This window comes from Chelonoidis abingdonii, chromosome 6 (genome assembly GCF_003597395.2).
Source record: "Chelonoidis abingdonii isolate Lonesome George chromosome 6, CheloAbing_2.0, whole genome shotgun sequence".
NCBI classification, from domain to species: domain Eukaryota; kingdom Metazoa; phylum Chordata; order Testudines; family Testudinidae; genus Chelonoidis; species Chelonoidis abingdonii.
In genome coordinates this window covers 105435768-105458426 of record NC_133774.1, presented here as the reverse complement: position 1 = coordinate 105458426, position 22659 = coordinate 105435768, and the positions used below count along the sequence as shown (strand labels likewise).

Sequence of the window (22659 nt, the reverse complement as noted above, 5' to 3'; positions counted from 1 at the left end):
GGCCGCTGGCGATGGAGCTCGAGGAGGGGGACGAGCTGGCCCGGCTCCGCTCCCTCTTCGTGGCCTGCGACGTGACGGGCTCGGGGCGCATCGAGCGGGCGGAGTTCAGCTCGCTGTGCGCCGAGCTGCGGGTGCGGCCGGCCGAGGCCGAGGCGATTTTCCGGCGCCTCGACACGGACCGCGACGGGGCCATCACCTTCCAGGAGTTCGCCCGCGGCTTCCGCGGGGCCAGCCAGCAGCCGCCGGGGCAGGATGAGGAGGAGGCGTGGGGCGCGGGGGAGCCGAACCAGCCCTGGCGGGATTTCGAGCTGCGGCTCGGGAGCGAGGCCAAATACATCCCCAGGTGAGAGCGGAACGGGTGGATGGGTGGCAGCAGCTAAGCCACCCCTGGCCCAGCGCCTGCACGGGGAGGGAGGGGAGACACTGCCTACTTTAAGGGGACCCTCCGTGCGCACAAGGCAGCCTTAGCGCGGTAGGATCATCTGTGCTCGGCGCTGCACAAAGTGATGGCGCTTGGCTCAAGGACTGCACAAGAGACAGGGACGCGGGGGTGTCACAAGGGAACAGTAGGGCTCAGGATGAAAAGCCGCAGGCACAGCACACCTGCTAACTTCTGGTCTGGAAAGCACAGCAGTGCCTGTTGGAGAGTTTGGTCCCAGCTGCAAAATCAGGGTAGTAATAGTTTGTGTGAAATAAGGGAAGATTGCTTTTCATTTCCCTCTCAATCTCCTTCTCCTCTCCCCTCCCCTTCCCTTTATGCTGGTTTATATGAGAATTAGTTCTTTGGGTTTTCTATGCTGGTGAAACCATCCCAAAGTCCATCATGGTTAGCCAGAGAAGGCACCTGTGCATGTTGTGAGCTCAAGAGACATCACCTAATTGATGGGTCCCTGAGAATTAATGGAAGCACATCTTAAAGAGGATGTAGGTTTAATGCTTGTGGGGAAGGGTGAGGAGTTCTGCATTGTTGTTTTGGTGGGGCAGGACATGATCTTGTACCCACTCTTCTATATGTAAGGTAAAATTTGCCTGTGCTTTAGAGGTCTGGAAGGACTTCTATCCACTTAGGCTATCCAGAGGGCACAGCACCTGCTTGGACTCAGAAGGAGATGAGCGTCCCATGGGCCATACAGAGGAAGGGATCCCAGTTTCCTACAAAGAGGCTGTGCATAGTGTGTTCTGGACAGAGGCCGATAACTTAGGTGCATTGACTCAAAACCTATGTGTGGGAGAGGTTTGGAATTCCAGCACCGCCTTTTGTCTATGGACTTGATCCAAAGCTCATTGAAGTCAATGGCAGCTTTAGATCAGGCTCTATATTCTGGAGTTGCAGAGGATTATGGACTGCATTTCATCTCTCTGCTCCTACATAGTTGGAGTTATGAATATCCAGTCTCTCAGCTGCTGAATACCCACACATCATTTGAACAGGAGACAAATGATTCAGTACCAAAGCAACAGATGTAAAAGAATATCACATTAATGGGACAGTGCCTACTTGAAATCTTGACACTTATGAGTTAAAAGTAGGTTCAGGTGCTACTTTGCCCCTGGGTCTCCCTCCCAGTTTTTGTGGTCCTTACTATCACATTTTTTAGTTTTTAAAATGCTTTCCCTCTCCTCCGCTACTCTGAAAGACCCAAACAGGGAAAGGACTGACTGTGCAAGTGAAACAGACTATATGCAAAGTATTGTGAAATGCACAATTTAAACAAATGGGGGGAAAATTCCCCTCTAACGTCTTTCAGATACTGTAATCTGATGTTACCTGTCATTACAGTACAAGATAAAAATCTTTCTTCTGTCTGAAAGTTTTAAATTGACGGAGCCCCCTTAAATAAGCCACGAGGCTGTAATTAACTCATTCTGGACCATACTTCCTGTGGTGTGATCTCAGCTCAGACTTCACTATATCGCAAGAATTCTCCCACTTCTCTCTTTATGCTCTGAGCCTTCTGCAAGGGCCCCGATCCTGCTCCCACTGAAGTCAATGAGAATATGTTCAGTCCCATAATGGGGAAAGTTGGCTGGCCGCAGCCTGCTTCGCAATGAAAACTGTGAGAAAATACTTCCATAATTGTAAAGTTGTATCCATTTTGAAGGATTCAAAATGGATCCATTGTCTATTTTTTATGATTTTTTAAATTATTTTAGCAGAAATATTAATTAAAATTGATACATTCTATAAAATCAGAAAATTTTGACATTGACAGGTTGTTGGTTTTTTTTGAAGATTTTTTTAAAGACCATTTTTTAGTGAAATACTTTTTATGCAAAAAATTTTGACGAGCCATCCTCAGAGTAAAGCTTCGTGTTAGACAGGAAAGGTAACAACCTGGCTTGCTTGTTAAGGTCTCAGTCCTGCAAACACGTATGCACAGGCTTAACTTTACTCACAAAGAATCTAATTTAAATCAGACAAATTTTATGTAAAAAGTGAAGCACTGCATAAGTATTCCTAGGCCAGGGCTGTAGTTGGAAATGTTGAGAAAGAAACAAGGAACCTCTGGTGCAGGTGAACCAATTCAAAATAGTTGAAAATGTCAGCATGTTTCCAGATCATCAAGTTTTTCATTATGTTAAAAGTTTAGTCCAGATCATACTTTAATCTGTTTTCTTGAAATAATTGTAAATGGCTCAAGACTTACTATTAAAGAAATGAGAAAAAATATCAAGTCAGTCACAATGAATCTCAACTCACTGAGTTATAATTTTAAATCAAGATGGCCAACTATTTAACTTGATTTAAAGATCTGTATATTAATAAAATAGAATCATTTAGTGTTTTAATAAATATCTAAATGTTATACCTTAATTAAAGTTTAACTGCTACTGTTTAAGGCTCTGATTCTGCAAAAACCTATGCAAGTGCTTTGAAATATTTGAAATATGTGACTTGTCCAATGTAATTCAGTGGAATTACTTGTGTATAAAATTAAATACATATGTAAGTCTTTGTAGGAATGAGGCCAAAAAGTGTTTTTTAAAATCTGTACTATCCCCCCAAAAAGCATTCAAGAGATGTAGTCCCAATATTTTGGATAATTAAGAGTAAAAGCTGTTTTTTACCTGCCAAAACCTTTGTTCAAAGTCTTTGTCTTGTAGCCACACTTTCAGAAGTGTTCATTTAGGCTTCAGTGTTGCATGTTAGTGTGCCTTGATGGACTCTTGTGCTCATGCAGAGACCATGACTTCCATAGGGCTCTGTGTGTTCACAAGGGTCCATCCAAGTGGCTCATCTTGTAGGCTTGGAGCCTAATTTTGTGTGTGTCAGTTTTGGGCACCCTGCTTAAGAAAACTTATGCATATTGAGAACGATGACATCACTGCTAGCTCAGTGGAATTTTTCATAGAAGCAATGGACAACATTGCAGCAGAAGATGAATGGGCTGCCTGCCAGAAAGCAAATCGGTAACTTATTAATTTTCATTTGGACACTGGAGTTGTCAGAAACAGTGGTGTTAGCACTAAAAGAAAAGCCATGGGTGGTGAAGGTAAATGGTAAAACAGTAGTGAGTTTATCTCACTAATGGAGAATATTAACTAGATATATGGGTAAATAACAAACTGGAAAGATAAAATTTGTAAAAGTGCCAGGGAAAAGAACATCTGCCATTGGGTTAAAAGTGTCAAACTCTTAGTCTCATCAAGAGGTGCACTCTTTGGTGGGGCAGAGAACCAAAACAAATGATGAGAGTTTGAGGACATCTTCCAGGGGATAGGGAGGCTCTCAAATGAGTGCAGAGTATAGCTGAAAGAGCCTAATTGCCCCACTATTTACACACCTAGGAAAGTTCCCTTTGGCCTAAAGCAGAGAGGCACAGGCTTATTGCTCTGGTAATCAGAATGAGAAAAAGAACCAAAGGATTGGGTACACTTGTTAGTCACTGAAGGGAGAAAAAAGATGGACTTCTTCACTTATTTATAGCCCTAAAAAACGATACAAATATGTAAAAAAAGAATATTTTCCACTACCTGTCAGGGGAGAAATTTTGAGGGAAATGGCTGATGCCAGATATTTTTCTATGCTGGATGTGTCATAGTCTGGTACCTATATCTAGAAAACATTGTACACATCTGTGCACATTCAAAACACCTTTCCACAGACTGTCATTTGGATTGTGTTTTGTTCCCGAGGCGTTACATTGGATAATATAACAAATGTTTCGTGATATTAGAGGATACTAAGATTTACAAAGGTAGCATTCTGATCTGGAGAAAAACAGTAGAAGAGTATGACTGGAGGCTCTGGGGTGCTCAAGCAAGAGCAAGTGCAGCTGGGCTAAAGTTAAATAAACAAAAATTCTTTGCAACAGAAATAACATACCTAGAAGAGCAGCTAACACAGCAATGTGTCCTGGTTGAGGTCATCACCAACATGCCTGTTTCAACAGATGAGAGGGTACAAAGATTCCTTGAAATGGTGGACTATGTAGGGAAACTTGTGCCAAATCTCACTGTTCAAACCAGCAACCTGAGAGCACTATTGTGCACAGATGTCCAGTGTACATAGCCTGCCATTCTTAATAAAGGGTTTGAAAAACTGAAGAAGATAGTTAAAGAGGTCCTAGTCTGGAGGTACTATCACAGTAAGTGTAAAACTGAGATGTCCATAGATCCTTCCAAGGCGGGTAATGGCAGCAGTATGGTCAAAACTGGAGATTAGTGTTTTATGCGCCATGGGCGCTAACAAAAAACTGAGTATCAGTATCCTCAAATAAAAAAGGAGGTTATGGCCAGTCCATTGGTGTAAAAAGATTCATATTTTTATTTCTGAGAGACCAATGTTAGCTGAAATGACCATAAACCATTTATTATCGTTGCCATAAAGGGCTTGGTAAATATTCTCCCAAAAATATAAAGATTATTTTTTCAGTTGCAAATCAAATAGAAACCTGGGAGTGATTTGGTAGTTGCAGACATACTTTCTAGAATATTTGTCTAGGGGAGCAAATTCCAGAGCTAGCTTTTTTGCATGTCAGTTTGGTAAAATACCTTTCTGGTCTCAGACAAAATGTGGACTGTGATTGCCAGAGGAACAGATCAGGATGAGAAGCTGCAGAAAGTGAATAAGGCTATTTCTATAGGGTAGTCAGAACTGCATATTCCCAGCTTCTATGACCAATTAAGTGAGAAGCTCTCAGTCTTAGATGGTGTTTTCTTTGAAGGTATCAGGTATCTAAATGGTAATAGAAAAATATGTTAAAAAGGATAAAAGATGCTTATATGGGGATTGAAAAATCTAAGAGGAGAGCTAGAGACATTTTATGTTGGCCTCGAAAGAACAGCGACATTAAGGAAGCTGCCATGGCTTGTTTCATATGCCAGAAGTACTAGCTAAGTCAAGCAAAAGAGCCCATGTTGGTGACACAGGAAAGATTTTCTGCTTGGAGCAGAGTAGGCATAGATTTGTTTACGATGACTGAGGGGAAAAAAAACTATTCATTTGTTATAGACTGTTGTTCTCACATCCCTGAGATAGCTTTACTAGACGATACTACAACTAAACAATCTGTTTTTGCTAGCCATGGTATACCTGATGTGGGTATACCCACATTTGGTTACATCCAACACTGGGCTGCAGTTCAGTAGAAATGAGTTTAAGAAGTTTACAGAGAAGGTTGGGTTTAGGAATGTAACCTCTAGTCCCCATTACTGCAATCCAATGGGTTGGTTGAAAATGATGTTAAAATAAGGAAGTGCCTATTGAAAAATGCTGCAGAGTCATTGGTGGTGTTCTGTAATTTAACAATACCTAAGTACAGATCTTTTCCTTTACGTTACAGAATGCACTAATGAAACATGGTTTATTAACTGTAGGCATTTTATTTAATAGAAAACAGAGAATTAGAATGCCTGTAATGAAAAAGCTGATCTCAGAGGAACTGGAGATTTGCTGAAATATAAAGAGACGGATAAAGCTATACAGAAAACTCAATATGTTTTGAGGTTCTGGGAGCTATCACTACTTCATAAATACAGCACAGTGAATGTCTCTGATGGAAATGAATGGTTGCAAACAGCAATGTCTTAGGAGGCCATCCTCATAGCGGCAAGTCGACCTCCGCGGCTCCCCCGTCGACTCCGCTTACTCCTCCTGCTGAGGTGGAGTACAGGCATTGATTCAGGAGTTGATTTATCGTGTCTAGATGAGACACAATAAATCGATCCCTGATAGATTGATTACTGCCCACCGATCTGGCAGGTAGTGTAGACATGGCCTAACAAACTTATCCCAGTGTCTTGGTTACTGTGTTTGCAGCAGCAATTTGAATCCTGTCCCATTGTTTGTCTAAGAGGGTAGTAGGAGGGAATGGGAATAGCTTTATTTGGTATAAGTAATGTGGTCTGATTAGATTGAGAGTTGCAGTTCTCAGCCATCAAATTACCAACTGAAAGACGTTCAAAATGAAATGGTGGTGATTTAAGTGCATATATTCTCATATCAAATGAATAATTCTGTACTGTTTCTTCATGCAAACCAGTCGTTTTCCTTTTTAGGTTTCTAAATAACTTTGAACCTCTCTAATGTATGATCCTTGGCTTCATTTGTTAGGCATGTATCTATTCAGGTTCAGGGTATCCTTTGTTTTATTTTATTTTTCCTTTCTGTTTAGTCTTCAAGCACTGGAGGACAAGCTAGGCTACAGTTCAATTTCTCTATGCTGGTCCAGATCTGGCAAATGTTTTAGCATGTTTATCTTTGCTCCTCTGGGTAGTACTATTGAAATCAATATGATTACTTGTATGAGCAAAGTTATAAAGATACTTAAGTATTAGAAGGATATGGGCCTTGGACAAAATAGCATTTTGTGTCCCAGCACATGCATTCTTCTTTATTTCTCTGATACAGTATTTTCCTGGGATATATTTGCACTGAGAACCCCAAGTAAAATAATTTAAAACAAGCAAACAAACAAACCCTGGCCAGCTCAGATGTGTAATTAGTTAAAATATGAACCATCAATAGAGACAGTAACTTGACTATGCCCAGATTCTGACCTCAGTTACACAGGAAAGATGGAATAATTCAGCATTCGATCCTGCAAGGTGTTGAGTACTTGGTAGTGGGCCCCAATCCAGCAAAGCATTTGATCATGTGCTTATTAAGTGCCTTGCTGGATTGCTCATAAAAATAGAGAAGTAAGCCATAGAAGATCAAAGTAACAAGACAGAAATGGGACCAGTTTCCCTGTAAGATAGAAGGGACAACCTTTCTCTACTTCCTTGTATTGCCATTGTGAGTTGCACTTGCATCAAAGGGGACAATTGGCCTTTTATTCTACAAATAAGAAATGGTAGAAAATTTCACCGTATGATACAAATAGAATAAAACCATTAAAAAAATCTGAATCTTGGATTAGAAATTTCTCTTGTGCTTCAATGATAATGAATGCCTGGGCCTTAGGTAGTGCTTTTCATCCATAGATCTCAGAGTACTTTACAAAGGAGTTCAGTATTGTCATCCCCATTTTACAGATGAGGAAACTTAGGCACAGAAAGGGACATGACTTGCCGAAAAACACCCAGCAAAGTAATGGCAGAGCCAGAGATTGAGCCCAGTTCTCCTGTCCCAGTCCAGCATCCTATCCACTAGGCCGTGCTGCTTAGCTATTAACATTTAAATTATACTAAGGTTTGTAATGCATTGGTATGGCTAAGGCTCTTCATTTTCAGTTTTTATTTTGTGTAAAATGTTCCAGGAATTTATCAGTGTTCATTACAAAAATTAATAAAAAGGTAAAAATAGTGTAAAAATTAACTCACTCGTTTTCTGCGTAAATATCAGGGTTAATATTGTGGGAACGGGAGGACAGAAAAAAGCAACAAATAGAGAAAAGTGAGAGTATTGAAACTAAAAGCAGTTTAATGCTGTGGCTTATTTAATGAACTGAACATTAACAGTATGTACACATATGTTTGTGTATCTTTCACTATATTACCTCACTTTAACAGACAGGTATACTAATTTATTATTAACATAAACACGTCTACCTAATGTAATTTTATTGGATTTTCTTAACATCAGTATTTTCATGTACATGAGTGATCCAAAATTCAGGTGAAAATCAGTAAAAACTGAATAAAAGCTTTTGTAAAACCCAGGAATTTTTCAGTACATAGTAGTAAGAGCTGAAAATGAAGGGTCTTAACTATGGCATATTCACTTTCTTTAATCAAAACTAGTCTTTTAAAAAGAGTTCTAGTCATGTTGTCTTTATGTAGGCTTAATGCAAAAGATACCAAAATCAATCCATTTTTCATAAAGCCATAATGCAGGAGCAAAAGTATTATATAGGTTTTTAAAATAATTTTGTAGAATTGAATACTGACTTTAGTAGAGACAGTACACAGTTCCTGGGGTATCAGAAATTCCAGCTAGTTGACATTAGCTATGTACTTACTTTTGACTTTCTAATATTGCCTTATGGGTTTTGTCTTGATTAGAATAAAGGGTGTGTTGTTAGAAGCTTAGCTAGCATATTCTTACTAGCACATTCTAACACTCTAGCATAGACAAGAAGCCCATGTAGACTATTAACACATGCCAGCTGGACAAGATGAAGCCTACTTAACAAATCTGACTAATGATACACCTTTAAATCTTAGTCATGACAAACCCTATCACACTAGCTAAAAGAGAAATCCTTGCTGAACAACTGTGGTCTCCACCAGTTTAAAATAAGTTATACTGTTAACTGCTGCCTTATCAAACTGTTGGTAAGGTATAAGGAAAGTTTCTGATATCTCCAATATTATATAGGAGTTCAGCAGGGCTGATCACATGTAAAGTTACATGTGTAAGTAATTTCAGGATTGGGGTTTAAGACATGCTTCCTGCTTCAAACAGCTTAAGGTTAATTACCATGTGTTATTAATATTTTCCAGATTGTATCATATTTTGCGGGTTCTCAGGATGTTTATGGCTCAGATTCAGTGCCCACAAATCAGAGATTTCAATAAGCAAGGCTCAGGAATTATTTCAGTAAACGCAACACTAAAAGGCACAAAATAAGCCTTAATTGTTTTTAGTGTTAATGATCCAATTCCCAATCAAATCTGCATTCAGTATAGTAGTAGATGTTAGATATACAGTATCTGTGGGCAGGTACTCTGTTTCTACACACTGTATAGTGCATATTTTGAAACTAACTTAATTTTTAGACAACTGTTATGGGATGTGTCTTGCCTGTCTGCAGTTTGATTTATTGATTGTCCAATTAATTTAATTTAGCTTTCTGACAGGATGCCTTCAAAGCATGTGTTATAGTTGCCTCTATTACCTTTTGAAGTTAGATGGGAGAACTAAATTTATCCTTTTTTCCTCCAAAGAAAGATTTTTTTTTTCCACAAATTTCCAGAGGTGTGTTTAGTCAGATTCCTATGTGAGGCATTCACTGTGAGCTGAAGTGGTGTTTGCCAGTTAGCCTTTATACTCAGTGAGCAATTGTGCTAATAGCACAAAAAGCGGAAAATGTTTCCAGACTAGTAACCTAATATAATGCAAGACATCTGATTTTAAATGAATCTCTTTTTTGTTGCTTTCTTTTCATTCAAGACATAACTATTCTTCCTTTATATTAAATCAAATGCGATGAGTAATTAAGCACAAAAAGGCAGTGATTTCATTTTATATGCAGTGAACTACCTATTGGAGCATATATGAATGAGCTTTAGAAGTTCCCCTGTATTGAGAACTGAGGCACACATCAGATTATACAACTAAAAGCTATTTGACTTTATCTGAGTATTCAGTTGCCCTCACACCTATTGAAATTTCAATTGCCAACATTAAAAGAAAACAGCAGGGTATCTTTAAGTCTGTATAAAAAGGACAATAGCTCCCCCCCCCCCCCCCCCCCCGAAATTAGATTAAGGAATGATCCAGCGATCACTGACACCTCAAGAGAAAACTCATGCTTGCAAATCATGTAACCATCAAATGTGCCAGCAGTTATTGATGTCTGCAAATGGATGACTATGAGTAGTGACTTCTTTTGAATTTTGTCTCCTTTTATGCCCCAGACAGGGTTTTAAGCCCCTAGCAAGAAGTTGGTGGGGTGGGGGGAGGAGAGGGATAGGGATAGGGAAGAGAGAGCTTTTCAGGTCCAGCTCCTGAATCCCACTATCTGGAGAAATTTGCTTTCTTTCCCCACCCATTTTATAGGACTCTGAGCTTCAGTCTGAAATATACCCAAGCAAATATAAACTAAAAATGATGTGAGGAAGTATATGCTACATAAGTAGAAAGGTCATTAAATGTAAGGTTATAAATAGTCTTTCTCTGAAAATTCCACCATTTTGCTGTGCTTTTCACAGCTCCACTACTGTTATCTGTTCCTTTCTTTGTGCCTTGCTTCATTCTACTTCCTATGTTTACCTGATTGTAGGCTTCCATCTCTTCAAGACAAGAATTTAATTTTATTTCATTTCTATAAAGTTGGAGCTATGTGAATGTTAATAATTTTGTTTATAATAGCTCTTCTGTGGAACTATACAAGTAGCTAATTTTTCCATAAAATATCAGTAGATCTTTAAAATTTAATAAATTCAGCATAACGTTGGCGTGCACAAAGCTACCAAATCTGCAAAATAATCTACAAAATAATCATGACTGAAAAATGTGTATCAGTGTCTACTGCATAAAAAGCTGCATTTCAGGATGATAACGCTCAAGAAAGGAGTGATGGCTAAAAGAGGGCAAAACCTTCCACAGTGCACTCATTCAAAGCACTTGAGACAGATAAACAGGTACTGTCTAGACCTTCCAATTTGTTCCCAGAGCTTTAATCACTAGTGCTATTATGAGACAACTGTGTTCCTGAAAAACATTCTGGGCCTGATTCTGTTTGCACTACTACCAATGTAAATCAGGAATAACTCCACTGAAATAAATTGTTACATAGATGTAAAACTCAAAGATAAAGTTAGGAGGCATGAGATCAGAATCAGGCCTGTAGCATATTAATATGAAAACAAGTACTCCGAGCATCCTAACTGGCTTCAGAATTCCCATGTCCATAAGGATTAAAAGTTTCTAGGCCCTTTTATACAGATTTTGCAAATGCACTGGACAATTGTGCATAAACACAATTTAAACTTGTTTGTGGCTGAGCTGGGTTCCGAGATGGCCTTGCTCTAATGCACTTTAGCTCCACTGATGGTGCTAGCCAAACTACAGTAGAGCCTGCTTTCCCTATAACTGCATAAAATGGAGATGGGTTTGAGCTGATACTGATCTGAAATTTGGAGTGTTTGGATCTGGAGTTTTAATTCAGGCCAATCTGTGTCTTAAACATTGTTGTAAATACCTGTCCAGGCATGGTCTTAAGATAAAGCAAGGTATATTCAGGGCAGGTATACATCAATACCCAGGATGCTTTTCTGTTCTACATTTATCACAAAGTTCTACTTTGGGAACATACCTTTTGGGAACAGCTGGCAGATTGTACAACAGGGATTCAGACCCTAGTGACAATGAATAGCAATAATTTCTTTTACATTATTTTTTTAAAACATCTATACCATGCATTCATATTTATGTACATCTCTGGGTGTACACATTTTTAAGAGTTAAAAGCTTGGCACTTGGAAGTGAAGGAGACCAAAAAACCCCCAAAAACAAACACAAAAAAACCCCACATTGAACAGTCTTAAAGAATTCAAACTGGGTTAATTTTTAAATTGAAAGTTCTGAAATTTCTGACATTGAAATACAAACTTTTTAGTCTCCCTCTGTATCCACAATCTGAGTTTCAGATATTAGATACTCACAATGCACTACTCAGGAATAAGCTGCAGACCACAACTTATTTTCAAAGTTTATTCAGGCAAACAATTTTGAATAACTAGTACATTTTTGAAAAGTGATCTCTCCATAAAGAGTTGGAAAAAATGGACAGCATTAATCAGTTAAATTATTAAGTACAATGACTCTGTCCTGCAGTAATTATGCCAGTAAAGTGTCCCAAACTATGTGAAAGCAGAAAAGTGGTTGAAAAATATGCAAATAGGCAATTCAGAAAAATTATTTTCATAACAGTCAAACAGTCACTGCACAAGGCCACATCCTTCTAAAATTCTGTGAATTTATGAAGTATTACAGTGAGCTTGCAAGTTAATAATTACAAAATATAGTTTTCAGATACTTAAGGTGATTAAGTCAATGGCATTACTGATAATTTGTGAAAATGTATTACATCTTGCTCAAGATACCAGTGGTCAAGTGGAATTGTAGCAAATTTGTTATAATTTTTTTATTTCTTCTGTGTTTTTCTGTTGTTTCTGTGGGCTGTTGAGTCATTTTTTTACTTAAGATTTTATGCAAAGCTGTCACTGACGTGATCAGGTAAGTGCCATCAACATCCCCTAACTGTCAGTTTCAATTTAAAAAAAAAAACCTCCTAGAGGCTATTGCAGCTTCTGTTGGATGTTGCACTGCTGTGGTTGTGTGGATTTTATTTTACCTCTTAGACCTAACTGGCTCTGCATAGAAGTATGCCACTAGGGTGTTCTGAATCTAGCTCTGACTGCTGTAACCGGGCCAGTGAGGCACAACGAACATAAAGAGGTTTTTTGGATCACATAGCTAGCTTAAAGTACTATAACAGCTACTTATGTTTCTGACATCAGCATCTTAATACAAAGCTTACCCCCATGTGTGCGCAGTCAGATGCAGTGGTAGGGAAGCATTGCTTTCAAACTTCCGTCTTTGTATTTGTTCATTTGTTTAATCTTTGATGTCAGAAAATAGAATACTGAGAGAAGAGTGGTTGTGACACTCTTGGAACAGGAATAAAAATGTAAAATACAGAACAAAGCTCCACCACTGTCGCAAGGAGTTTGTTGTAGGGAGAGACCAGTGTGCTTGATTAATTTTCAGTTTGTCAGCATGAGGCATTGTAGCCTCATATGCTGTACTGTAAGCAAGCACCTATTGGACAGTGCACTGAAGATGCTTTAATAGTAATATTTTACATGAGTACAGTGCTGTCTGTCCCAAAGGATCTTTCCAACTACAAAGCACACTTTAGCTTTATACATATAGCTCCACTCGGGTGGTGGGAAGCAGTCAAACAGTACTGTACAACACTGGAGTGAGGAGGGCCTGAGCATTTTTTTGCCAAGGACTTTTTTTTGCAAGGAACACAACACAACCCCCCTACTCTTGTGAAAGGTTTGATGATATGGTCCCTTCTCTCCAAACAGAGCTAACAGAACCTGTATAGGCAATACAGATGTGAGAATACCACAAAAAATCCACGAACATTTTCTCAAATAAAAATTTGAATACATTTTGGCTATGTTTGTGTTTACGTTCTGTGAATGCTATAACAGAGTTTTACTGGCAGGAATGTTCATGGATGCAGCAAATTTAGAACAGATATAAAATATTTGTGAAATGCAAATTTTGAACTCAGCTGTATGTGCACACCAAAAATCTGATTCTAAAAAGTTGTGCTCATCCATCTGAGGAGGCAGAAACATGCCATGTGATCTATGTATCCCTGTCAAAACTAACCAATGCAATTAGTTTTGAACAAATGCTGTCAGTAAACTGATCACAAACCTTCTATGGACCAAGAATTTTTCATATTTTTGGGGGCGGGGGGGAGGGATAATACCTACTAATGAATAAGAGCAGCCATACTGGGTCAGACCCAGGGGCCATCTAGCCCAGTATCCTGTCTTCCATCAGTGGCCTATGCCAGGTGCCTTTAGAGGGAATGAACAGAACAGGTAATTATCAAGTGATCCATCCCATCACCCATTCCCATGTGTCTTACTGATACGTGTCTTCTTGACAATTAACAAAAAGAAACTCATTGAATAATGTAGTCACTACAAATTTTTTGCTCAGCTTTAGATTTTACAGTCACATCCAAAGACCCAAAAGTGCTGATCCAAATAATATTGAATGTATCTACCTTAGAGGGATGAAGGCTTCATTTGACTATGATGGATTTTGATATACAAAGAACACATTTTCTTTTATTTAGGGCCCAACCTTGACTTAAATAAGTAGTCCTTACTCATCTGAGTAGTATTGAGTTAAAAGTGACAGCTAATAATAATACTACATTAATTAATTAATACCTACTTTATAAATGTTGGCAGGATCTGTCCCTCAATTGTTTTTGAAGGGCAAAATCTAAACCATTCTAAACTCTCCTTGTTTTGCCTAAGAAATACTACAGGATATGAACCATAGCATCTCAGCCTTGTCTTGCCCTTGTACTACTGAGATAGAACAAAGTAATAAAAGGATGGAATTTCAGCCTTTAAATTGGTTTTCCCTCATTTCAAAATTAATCAAGGTGATAGTTTGTATTAATGTCAGTGATGTTTTAACTTTTATATTAGTGTCAAATGAAAATGTGCTTATCTGTATTTTAAATATGGGTTATTGACCAAACTGTGTGTAAATATGCAGTAAGGGAGTTTTTTAATTACTGGTTATTCATGCATAGTCATGACTGGATAAAACTGGTTAGTATCATGATCACCTATGAATCATGATATTACTTTAAAAATATGTTATGAAATGTGTAACTGTGCATATATGGCAGAGAATTTTCAAAGACTAATACAAGTGTTGAAATTTTAACTTACAGAAATACCTAATATACCTAAAGTACTAGCCTGTATAAAAGAAATGATTTCTGAGGACGATAGTTTAGGTGCACAAAAATGCCATGAGCATCAGTAAATCTGTATTTCGTTGTGCTCTTGGTACATTGCCATATATTCAACTTGTACATCAAAGTTTCAGCCTATAGATTTTTATAGTCTCCTGGAAGTTCTGCAGTTGTTTAAAATAGTATGTGAGCTATAGCAGCAGTTATGGTACTGTTGTAATAGAATAATGCATACAACTGGTGGGAAATCATATGGACATACTGTGAGACGGTATGTTGATAACCTCCTACACCATGGATATACAGTATGAGGTGCTTAAAGTAGATAAAGTACTAGCTACAGAGAACATGAATCCTCATTCTATAAAAAAGTGTCCAAGGAGATGCCAAACCTGTTAAGATATATTTTAAATAATGATGCATTTGTAAGAGATTCTTCATGACTGGATAACTGCAAGTATAATTTCATTATTGGAAAAGGGTCAAGTGTATAATCTTGGGGGGAAATCTTAAACTTTTCATTTAAAAAAATTCAAACTTTTCTGTAAAAGAGAAAATTTACCCATGGTATATTAGATATGGTGCTGGAGTAGGACTCAGAAAACTTAGGTTTCATTCTGTTTTCTGCCACTGACCCACTGGATGACCTTGGGCAAAACACATCACCTTCCCATGCCTCAGTTTCCCTTCCCATTTTCTCTGTTTAGGTTGTAAACTCTTCAGGGCCAGATCCATCTCTGTGTGCACAGTGCCTCACATAATCTGGCTCTGATCTTTGTTGGGTCCTCTAGGTCCTGCTATAATAATATTTCCGGTAATCAGATTTATAATCCAAGTAACAGAAATATCTAGCATGTAACAAAATACATTACACGACTATAGTTCCTGATGATATGGTCAGAGAGTTCAGTGAGTTCATTCTATTCTTCAGTAGTAAGCTCTGCAATATTGTCATCTTTTCTTAAGCTGCTGTGTGTTTTGTTGCTGTTTTTATGTTTGCTCTTGGCAAAATGGTTTGATTAGGCAGTCAGGAATTTTTGTATTATAGTTTACGAAGGGAGTCTGCTTTAAAAAAATGAGCATGTTGTTCTGTATTATGGCAGAGGTTTTATAAGTGGTGTTTTTTTTTTGTGAAAGTTTTCAGTGACTGTATATATACACACACACACACAAGATTTTTTGCTTTCCTTAAGCATCCACTGTATTTCACATGAGATTGGTATCTAGGAATGGCATCTTGGAAAGATTACCTTTTTATTTTTTTGTCAGATAGAGCAGACAAAGTTCCAAGAGTAAAATGATTGGAATTAAAATTATTTGTTTTATACCAGTGATTTTTTTACTCAGTGTTCCTTGACAATTTACTTCCTGGTTAAATAAAAAATTTTGGTCACTATCTATAAAGCTATAAATGGTATGGGCCCCAGATATCTCAGAATTCACCTTCTGCGTCACTATGCCAAATGCAATTACTGATTCTGGTTTACTAATGTGTTATTCATTGAGTCATCTCTGTCTTCTTTTCTCCAAGAAAATATACCCAACTCCTTAACCTTCCATTATAATTTAGGTGCTCAAGGTGGTGTCCTCTTTTACCTTATGCAGCAACGTCCAACAGTGATAGTCTCCTTATATAGTATGATTACCAGTAGTGCACTCAGTGGGCTTGATTTTAGCACTGTGATACTCCAGTTTTACGCTGGACTTTACACAACTAACATAAGTAATATGAAATTATTCAAGTAATACTTTTAAAAGGTTTTTCTGGGAGAAGTATAATGCAGTAAAGAGACCGGAAGGATTTAGGTACTTGAGAAAAGGGCAGATGCTGTGTGGAGTGTTTTAAATCTGTATTTGTCTTGTTAAATTTTAAAATCTGAGACACAACTTGTTCTCATTTTGAATAAATTTTGGAAGCCTAATATAGTGGTTTTTGTGTAAGGAAATATGCTTCATTGTTTTGTTTGTTTTTCTTGTTTTGTTTTTTTTCAGGCAAGAGCAGGCCAGTGTTCTGTATGCAAACATCAGTTTAGTGGAACCAAGATTAGTTCAGCCTTATGAACATGTTGTTAAAAACTTCATCCAAGAGATCAAACTTCAAAGCATGGAGATGGAAAGCTTGGCCATAGCTGTAAAAAGGTACAGGGGATAGTTCTGAATGTCAAACGTGTGCAGTTATGCAGTTGTGAACTTCACCACTTATTTCTGTAGTCCAGTGTGTTGGTTAAAGTTACCTGGTTTTAATGGCAAAATGTTGAACAGAATATTTTCATTTTTAGGATATTAAACTGACAAGTTGCAAGAATCACAGGGTTGTTTTTTTTATACAAACCAGACAATTTGCAAATTGCAAATGACTCTGTATATAATTACTTACACTTTGGGTAAATTCTGGGGCCAGTCTTGGATCCAAAGGGAGGCTAAGATCCCAGATTTTAATAACTAAAAAATATTGGTGGGTTTTTTTTGTTGTAACTGTAACTTTGAATACAGATGACTGTCATTTGCTTTTACAAATATTATTTTTGTATCTCCTGCTTTAAAGAGAGTATTTAGGCAGCATGTTTCGGTATTGTACAGGGAGTCCTCGACTTTACGACCTTCGAATTAGAATGAACAACATTTATGATGTTTCTGAATTGGCCCCCTGATTCAACTTACGACAGTTGGTTTCGACTTTACGACACTTGGTACTGCAATAGATTGGATTGCAATTCCGAGTTACGATGTTTCGACTTACGATACGCTTTTCAGGAACCAATTGTGTCATAAGTCCGAGGACTGTGTGTATCTTAATATTTGTAACTATATCATATTGGCATATTTGTATACTACATATTAAAATTCCTATATGTCAGGGAAAGCTAAAAATGATTTTGTTCTAAAAAGTGATTGTGCAAATGTTATCATGATGTTCCCAGTTCATTGTGTCTCAATGAACCCAGACTGAATTTGCTCAGTTTACAAGTCAGAAACTTTTATTTTCCAGTCCTGCACACTCAGCCTTGGCTTTGAGAGTCAAGTTGATTTCTTTCCTTCTTGTACATCATCTCCAATAATATTGTAGAAATGTAGGACTGGAAGTGACCTTGAGAGGTCATCTAGTCCAGTCTCCTGCACTCATGGCAGGGCTAAATATTATCTAGACCATACCTGACAGGTGTTTCTTTAACCTGCTCTTAAAAATCTCTAGTGATGGGGATTCGAAAACCTCCCTGGGCAATTTATTCCAGTCAGAGCTGTCTCTTGGTAGGGCAAATCAGGGCAACAGCTCCGGGCCCTGTGGGCCAGTGCTATTGACTGGCGCCGTCAGTCCCGGAAAACATAGGCGCAGAAACTAGTAGTGCGGGGGCTTGCTGCAGCACCTCCGGCTGCCGCCCCCACCCCATGCCTGGGGTCCTCCCCCCATGCCCAGGGTCCCGGCTGCCCAGCTGCCGATTCAGAGCGGGGCCTCCAAGCCGACAAGGGCTGCTTTGTTCCAGGCCCTACATCCCCTAGGGACAGCCCGATTCCAGTGCTTATGTAACACCGACAGACTCCAGTCATCAGCAGGCAGGATCAAACCTGGGACATATAACGTTTAGTGCATGAGCCTCTACTACATGAGCTAAAGCCACATGGCTGTTAGCTAAGGCTGTAACAAATTCATTAATCTCTAAATGGTCTTGGTGCCACTACATGGGATAGAACACCACACCCAGGAGGTGTGTGCGTTACAATTATCCACCCTGACAGGAATTTTTCCTAATGTCCAATTTAAACCACCCTTGCTGCAATTTAAGCCCCTTGCTTCTTGTCCTAGCATCAAAGGTTAAGGAGAACATTTTTTCTCCCTCTTCCTTGTAATAATCTTTCATGTACTTGAAAACTGTGATCAAGTTCCTTCTCAGTCTTCTCTTCTCCAGACTAAACAAACCCATTTTTTTCAATCTTCCCTATGTTATGTTTTCTAGACCTTTAATCATTTTTATTGCTCTTCTCTGAACTTGCTCCAATAAGGGTGCTACGTCACATTTGGACTGATATGTAAACTTATGTATGAATGGTCATCATCTTCAAATGATTTCCTTGGCTAGGTAATCTCAGATTGTCAGTGGGATGGCACAGCACTAAATGAAGGCAGAATTTTGTCCCGCCACTGAAACTGAAACTTTAAATTAAATTTATGTGTTTTGGACAATATGTGAGAAGTAATTGAATAAGCCATATCAGTACTGGAGTGATAATAGTAGTTAGACAAGTAAAAATGTAGCTTTTCCGGTAAAGTCAAGATGACTAAATGTATATAGGGTCTAGATCTATTGAGAAGATGGTGTATTTTTTACATAGTCATTTTTCAGAGGAGAATTTCACTTTAAAGATTTATTTTAAAGGGGAAAATATAAAACCAACTTTCTTCTAAACAGAGCATAAACATCATAGCCTTTTGTCAGTACTGCTGTATCCAGGGGCGGCTCCAGGCACCAGTGCAGCAAGCGCGTGCCTGGGGCAGCAAGCCTGGGGGGGTGGGGTGGAGGGTTGCATGCCAGTCGTCGTGAAGGTGGCAGTCAGGCTCCCTTCAGCTGCGTTTCTGTGGGAGGTCCACCAGTCCCGTGGTTTTGGCAGCAATTCGGCGGTGGGTGCGCCAAAGGTGCGGGACTGGCAGATCACCTGCAGAACCGCCACCGAATCTGTGTGACCAGCGGACCTCCCGCAGAAACACCGCTGAAGGCTGCCTGACTGCCGTGCTTGGGGCAGCAAAAAACATAGAGCTGACCCCCGCCGTATCTACCTTTCAGCCCCTAATAAAACTGTGACATGATTGCCTCTCATGTTTGGCCCATGGTTCAACATTTGCTTGTGTATGTTTGAACTGGATAGGACATGTACTTTTTTTCTCAAATTTTCTTTGAAGTCAATGGAGGACTCATTAGAGTATATTCATGTTTAAATCTTAGAGCTCAGGATAAAGCAGCAATACAACTCAGTGAGATGGAGGAGGAGATGGATCAGCGGATACAGGCTGCAGAACACAAAGTCAAGAAGGAAGTGAGTACTAGATATTCCCAGCATTTCATAATTATCAGGTTACTCCTACCCCTGTTGAAGTCAATGTTGACTTTAAAGGTGCAGGCTTCAGGCCCCAAGTACAGACTATTTCTCATCTTGATTTACAAATGTCTAAAAGTTTATGGAATCACATTTTCCAAATAATCTTATAGGGAAGTACTATTGTTTGGTTTTGATGCCTGTGGGTCAATACAGGCTATAACTGAGCAATATTGCCATTGAAGTCATTTGGTAGAATGTGGCCCATAGAATTTAGGACAGACTTAAGGTTACCAAATGCCTAGATATCATAGAAATGTAGCACTGCAAGGGACCCCAAAATGTCATCTAGTCCAGCCCCCTGTGCTGAATTAAATTATCCTTCCTTATCCTTTTCTTTTAAAAGCATACATTTCATGCTGATGAGGAATGTAATTCTTAAGGAATGATTTGCACCATGAATATTCTAAAAGCTATCCATTTCCCCTGCAGGAATGGGGGGGTTTGCATCACCATTTAGATTTGTTGGGCCTAACAAAAATACTTGGACAAAACTCCCATTGAGTTTAAGGAAGGATTGAGGGTTAAATGGTTCTCTGGACTTGCATAAGCCTGATCCAAAGTGCACTGAAGTCAATGGAAAGACTCCCATTGACTTCAGTGGGCTTTGAATTTGGCCCAGGAAGAGGGTAAAATCTCCCAAAGGATATTTTTTCATTTTCCTCACAAAACAGATTGGCTGCTTATGTGTAAGCAATAAATTGCAAGACACAGTGCTCCTATGTTGTTGAGTGGGGAGTGGAAGGGATTGACCACTGAAGGGGACACAGAATGGAAGGATGACATCCCCTGGGGAAAGGGTCTAATCAGTAATACCAGTGCCCTACATTTTCCTGTCCTTACAGAGTTGTGTACTGATTGTTTGAGCTGTTTAATCTGCTTAGACTTTCCTTCCCCTTTTCATGCACAATTATTTTTTTTAGAGATTCGTGGAAGAGGGAGAGAAATCCCATCCCTATTGTAGTTAATGGGAATTTTGCCATTGTCTTCAGAGATTTCAGGTTTCACCCATTATCTTAATCCAGTTGCAAGCTTGATGGACTGTTGGAAGAATTCTTTTCTCTTTATTAGTTAGGAGAAGATATATTAGACCCCTAAATGAACTATGTAATAAAAGGTAGAAAATACAATAAACTACATACTCCTTGTGACGGGTGGGATCACAGAAACCCCCCTGGGAGCTGCCACCCGATGGGCCAAGACTACTTTTGGCCCCTTCTTTCCCTGCCAACTCAGGACTACAGCACCCTGTCTTGCTGAGCCAGACACTCCCGTCTGCTCCAACACAGACCCAGGGTCTGGATTACTTGCCCCAAAGCTGCAGGTTTACCTGAAAGCAGCTAACAGAAGTGTTCCTGTCTATAACACTCAGGTGCCCAACTCCCAATGGGGTCTAAACCCAAATAAATCTGTTTTACCCTGTATAAAGCTTATACAGGGTAAACGCATAAATTGTTCTCCCTGTGTAACACTGATAGAGAGAGATGCACCACCCCGTATTATTGCATACTCTGGGTTAATTAACAAGTAAAAAGTGATTTTATTAAATACAGAAAATAGGATTTAAGTGGTTCCAAGTAGTAACAGACAGAACAAAGTAAGTCACCAAGCAAAATGCAATAAAATGCGCAAATCTATGTCTAATCAGACTGAATACAGATAATCTCACCCTTAGAGATGCTTTGGTAAGTTTTTGTTTTTGTTTTTGTTTTTGTTTTTTTCCCCCTCAGACTGGACACCTTCCAGGGCTGGGCACAATTCTTTCCCCTGGTACAGCTCTTGTTCCAGCTCAGGTGGTGGCTAAGGGATTCTTCATGATGGCTCCTCTCTTTCCCCTTTCTTCTATTCCACCCCTTTATATATCTTTTGCATAAAGTGGGAATCCTTTGTCCCTCTGGGTTTCCACTCCCCCCTACCACACTGGAAAAGCACTAGGTTAAAGATGGATTCCAGTTCAGGTGACATGATCACAGTCACTGCAAGACTTCATTACTCACTTGCCAGCACACACAAATACAGGAAGACTCACAGGTAAAACACAGCCATCTGCAGACAATGGTCCTGGTTAATGGGAGTCATCAAGATTCCAAACCACCATTAATGGTCCACACTTTGCATAATTACAATAGGCCCTTAGAGTTATATTTCATATTTCTAGTTTCAGCAACAAGAGTGATACATTTATACAAATAGGATGATCACACTCAGTAGATTATAAGCTTTGTAATGATACCTTACAAGACACCTTTTGCATGGAGCATATTTCAGTTCATTATATTCACTCATTATCATATTTTTATGAAGCCATATAGATTGCACAGCATCACACTCCTCTTTGTCTATATAACATAATGTTATGTTATGCAACTATTACATTGAAATGTAAACCTACTTCAATATATAATGTGCCTAAGAACAAAAATAAAGTTAAGATGGTCTAACTCGTGCACAATAAATACATCAAATAGTTTTTTTATTATTTATTTATTTATTTATTTATTTATTGTTTAATTTTTGTAGGCTACACAATATACTTGGACCAGTCTGCATATGGAAGACATGCTCCCTTTCATCAAAAGGGAGCACATTGTTATAATAAACTGCCAAACACTCATTACCACTTTTATATCATTAATGGTTATTTGATTGGTTAATAGGTGAGAAAATAAATGATATTTGGATAAATATGCTTATGTCATTGTCCTGTAGTATGTTTACGGTAAATACTCATTTTGTAATATAATAATCAGTGATTTATCAATCAGTGATTTATCTATCAGTTTCCTAGAGGGGATAGAACACACGATGACGTCAAGGTCTCAGGTGTGAATTCAGTAAAATGGTGTGTTATAATATGTTTGGCAAATGACAATGTAAATCACAGGAAAATAAGTGGAGGATGGGCACAACTATATAGCCTGCTGGGAAGATA

At 38.8% G+C, this 22659-nt stretch overlaps 1 protein-coding gene across 1 annotated transcript in view; it reads left to right on the top strand.

Moving 5' to 3' along the window:
- Nucleotides 1-11: 11 nt before the first annotated feature.
- The window catches only part of RASEF (RAS and EF-hand domain containing), a 48973-nt gene continuing 26325 nt past the window's right edge, over nucleotides 12-22659 (top strand). Inside the window, exons 1-3 of the mRNA XM_032782387.1 lie at nucleotides 12-343; nucleotides 16632-16778; nucleotides 19577-19667. Coding sequence (XP_032638278.1) covers nucleotides 12-343; nucleotides 16632-16778; nucleotides 19577-19667 — 570 coding nt within the window. The remainder of the gene's footprint in view (nucleotides 344-16631; nucleotides 16779-19576; nucleotides 19668-22659) is intronic.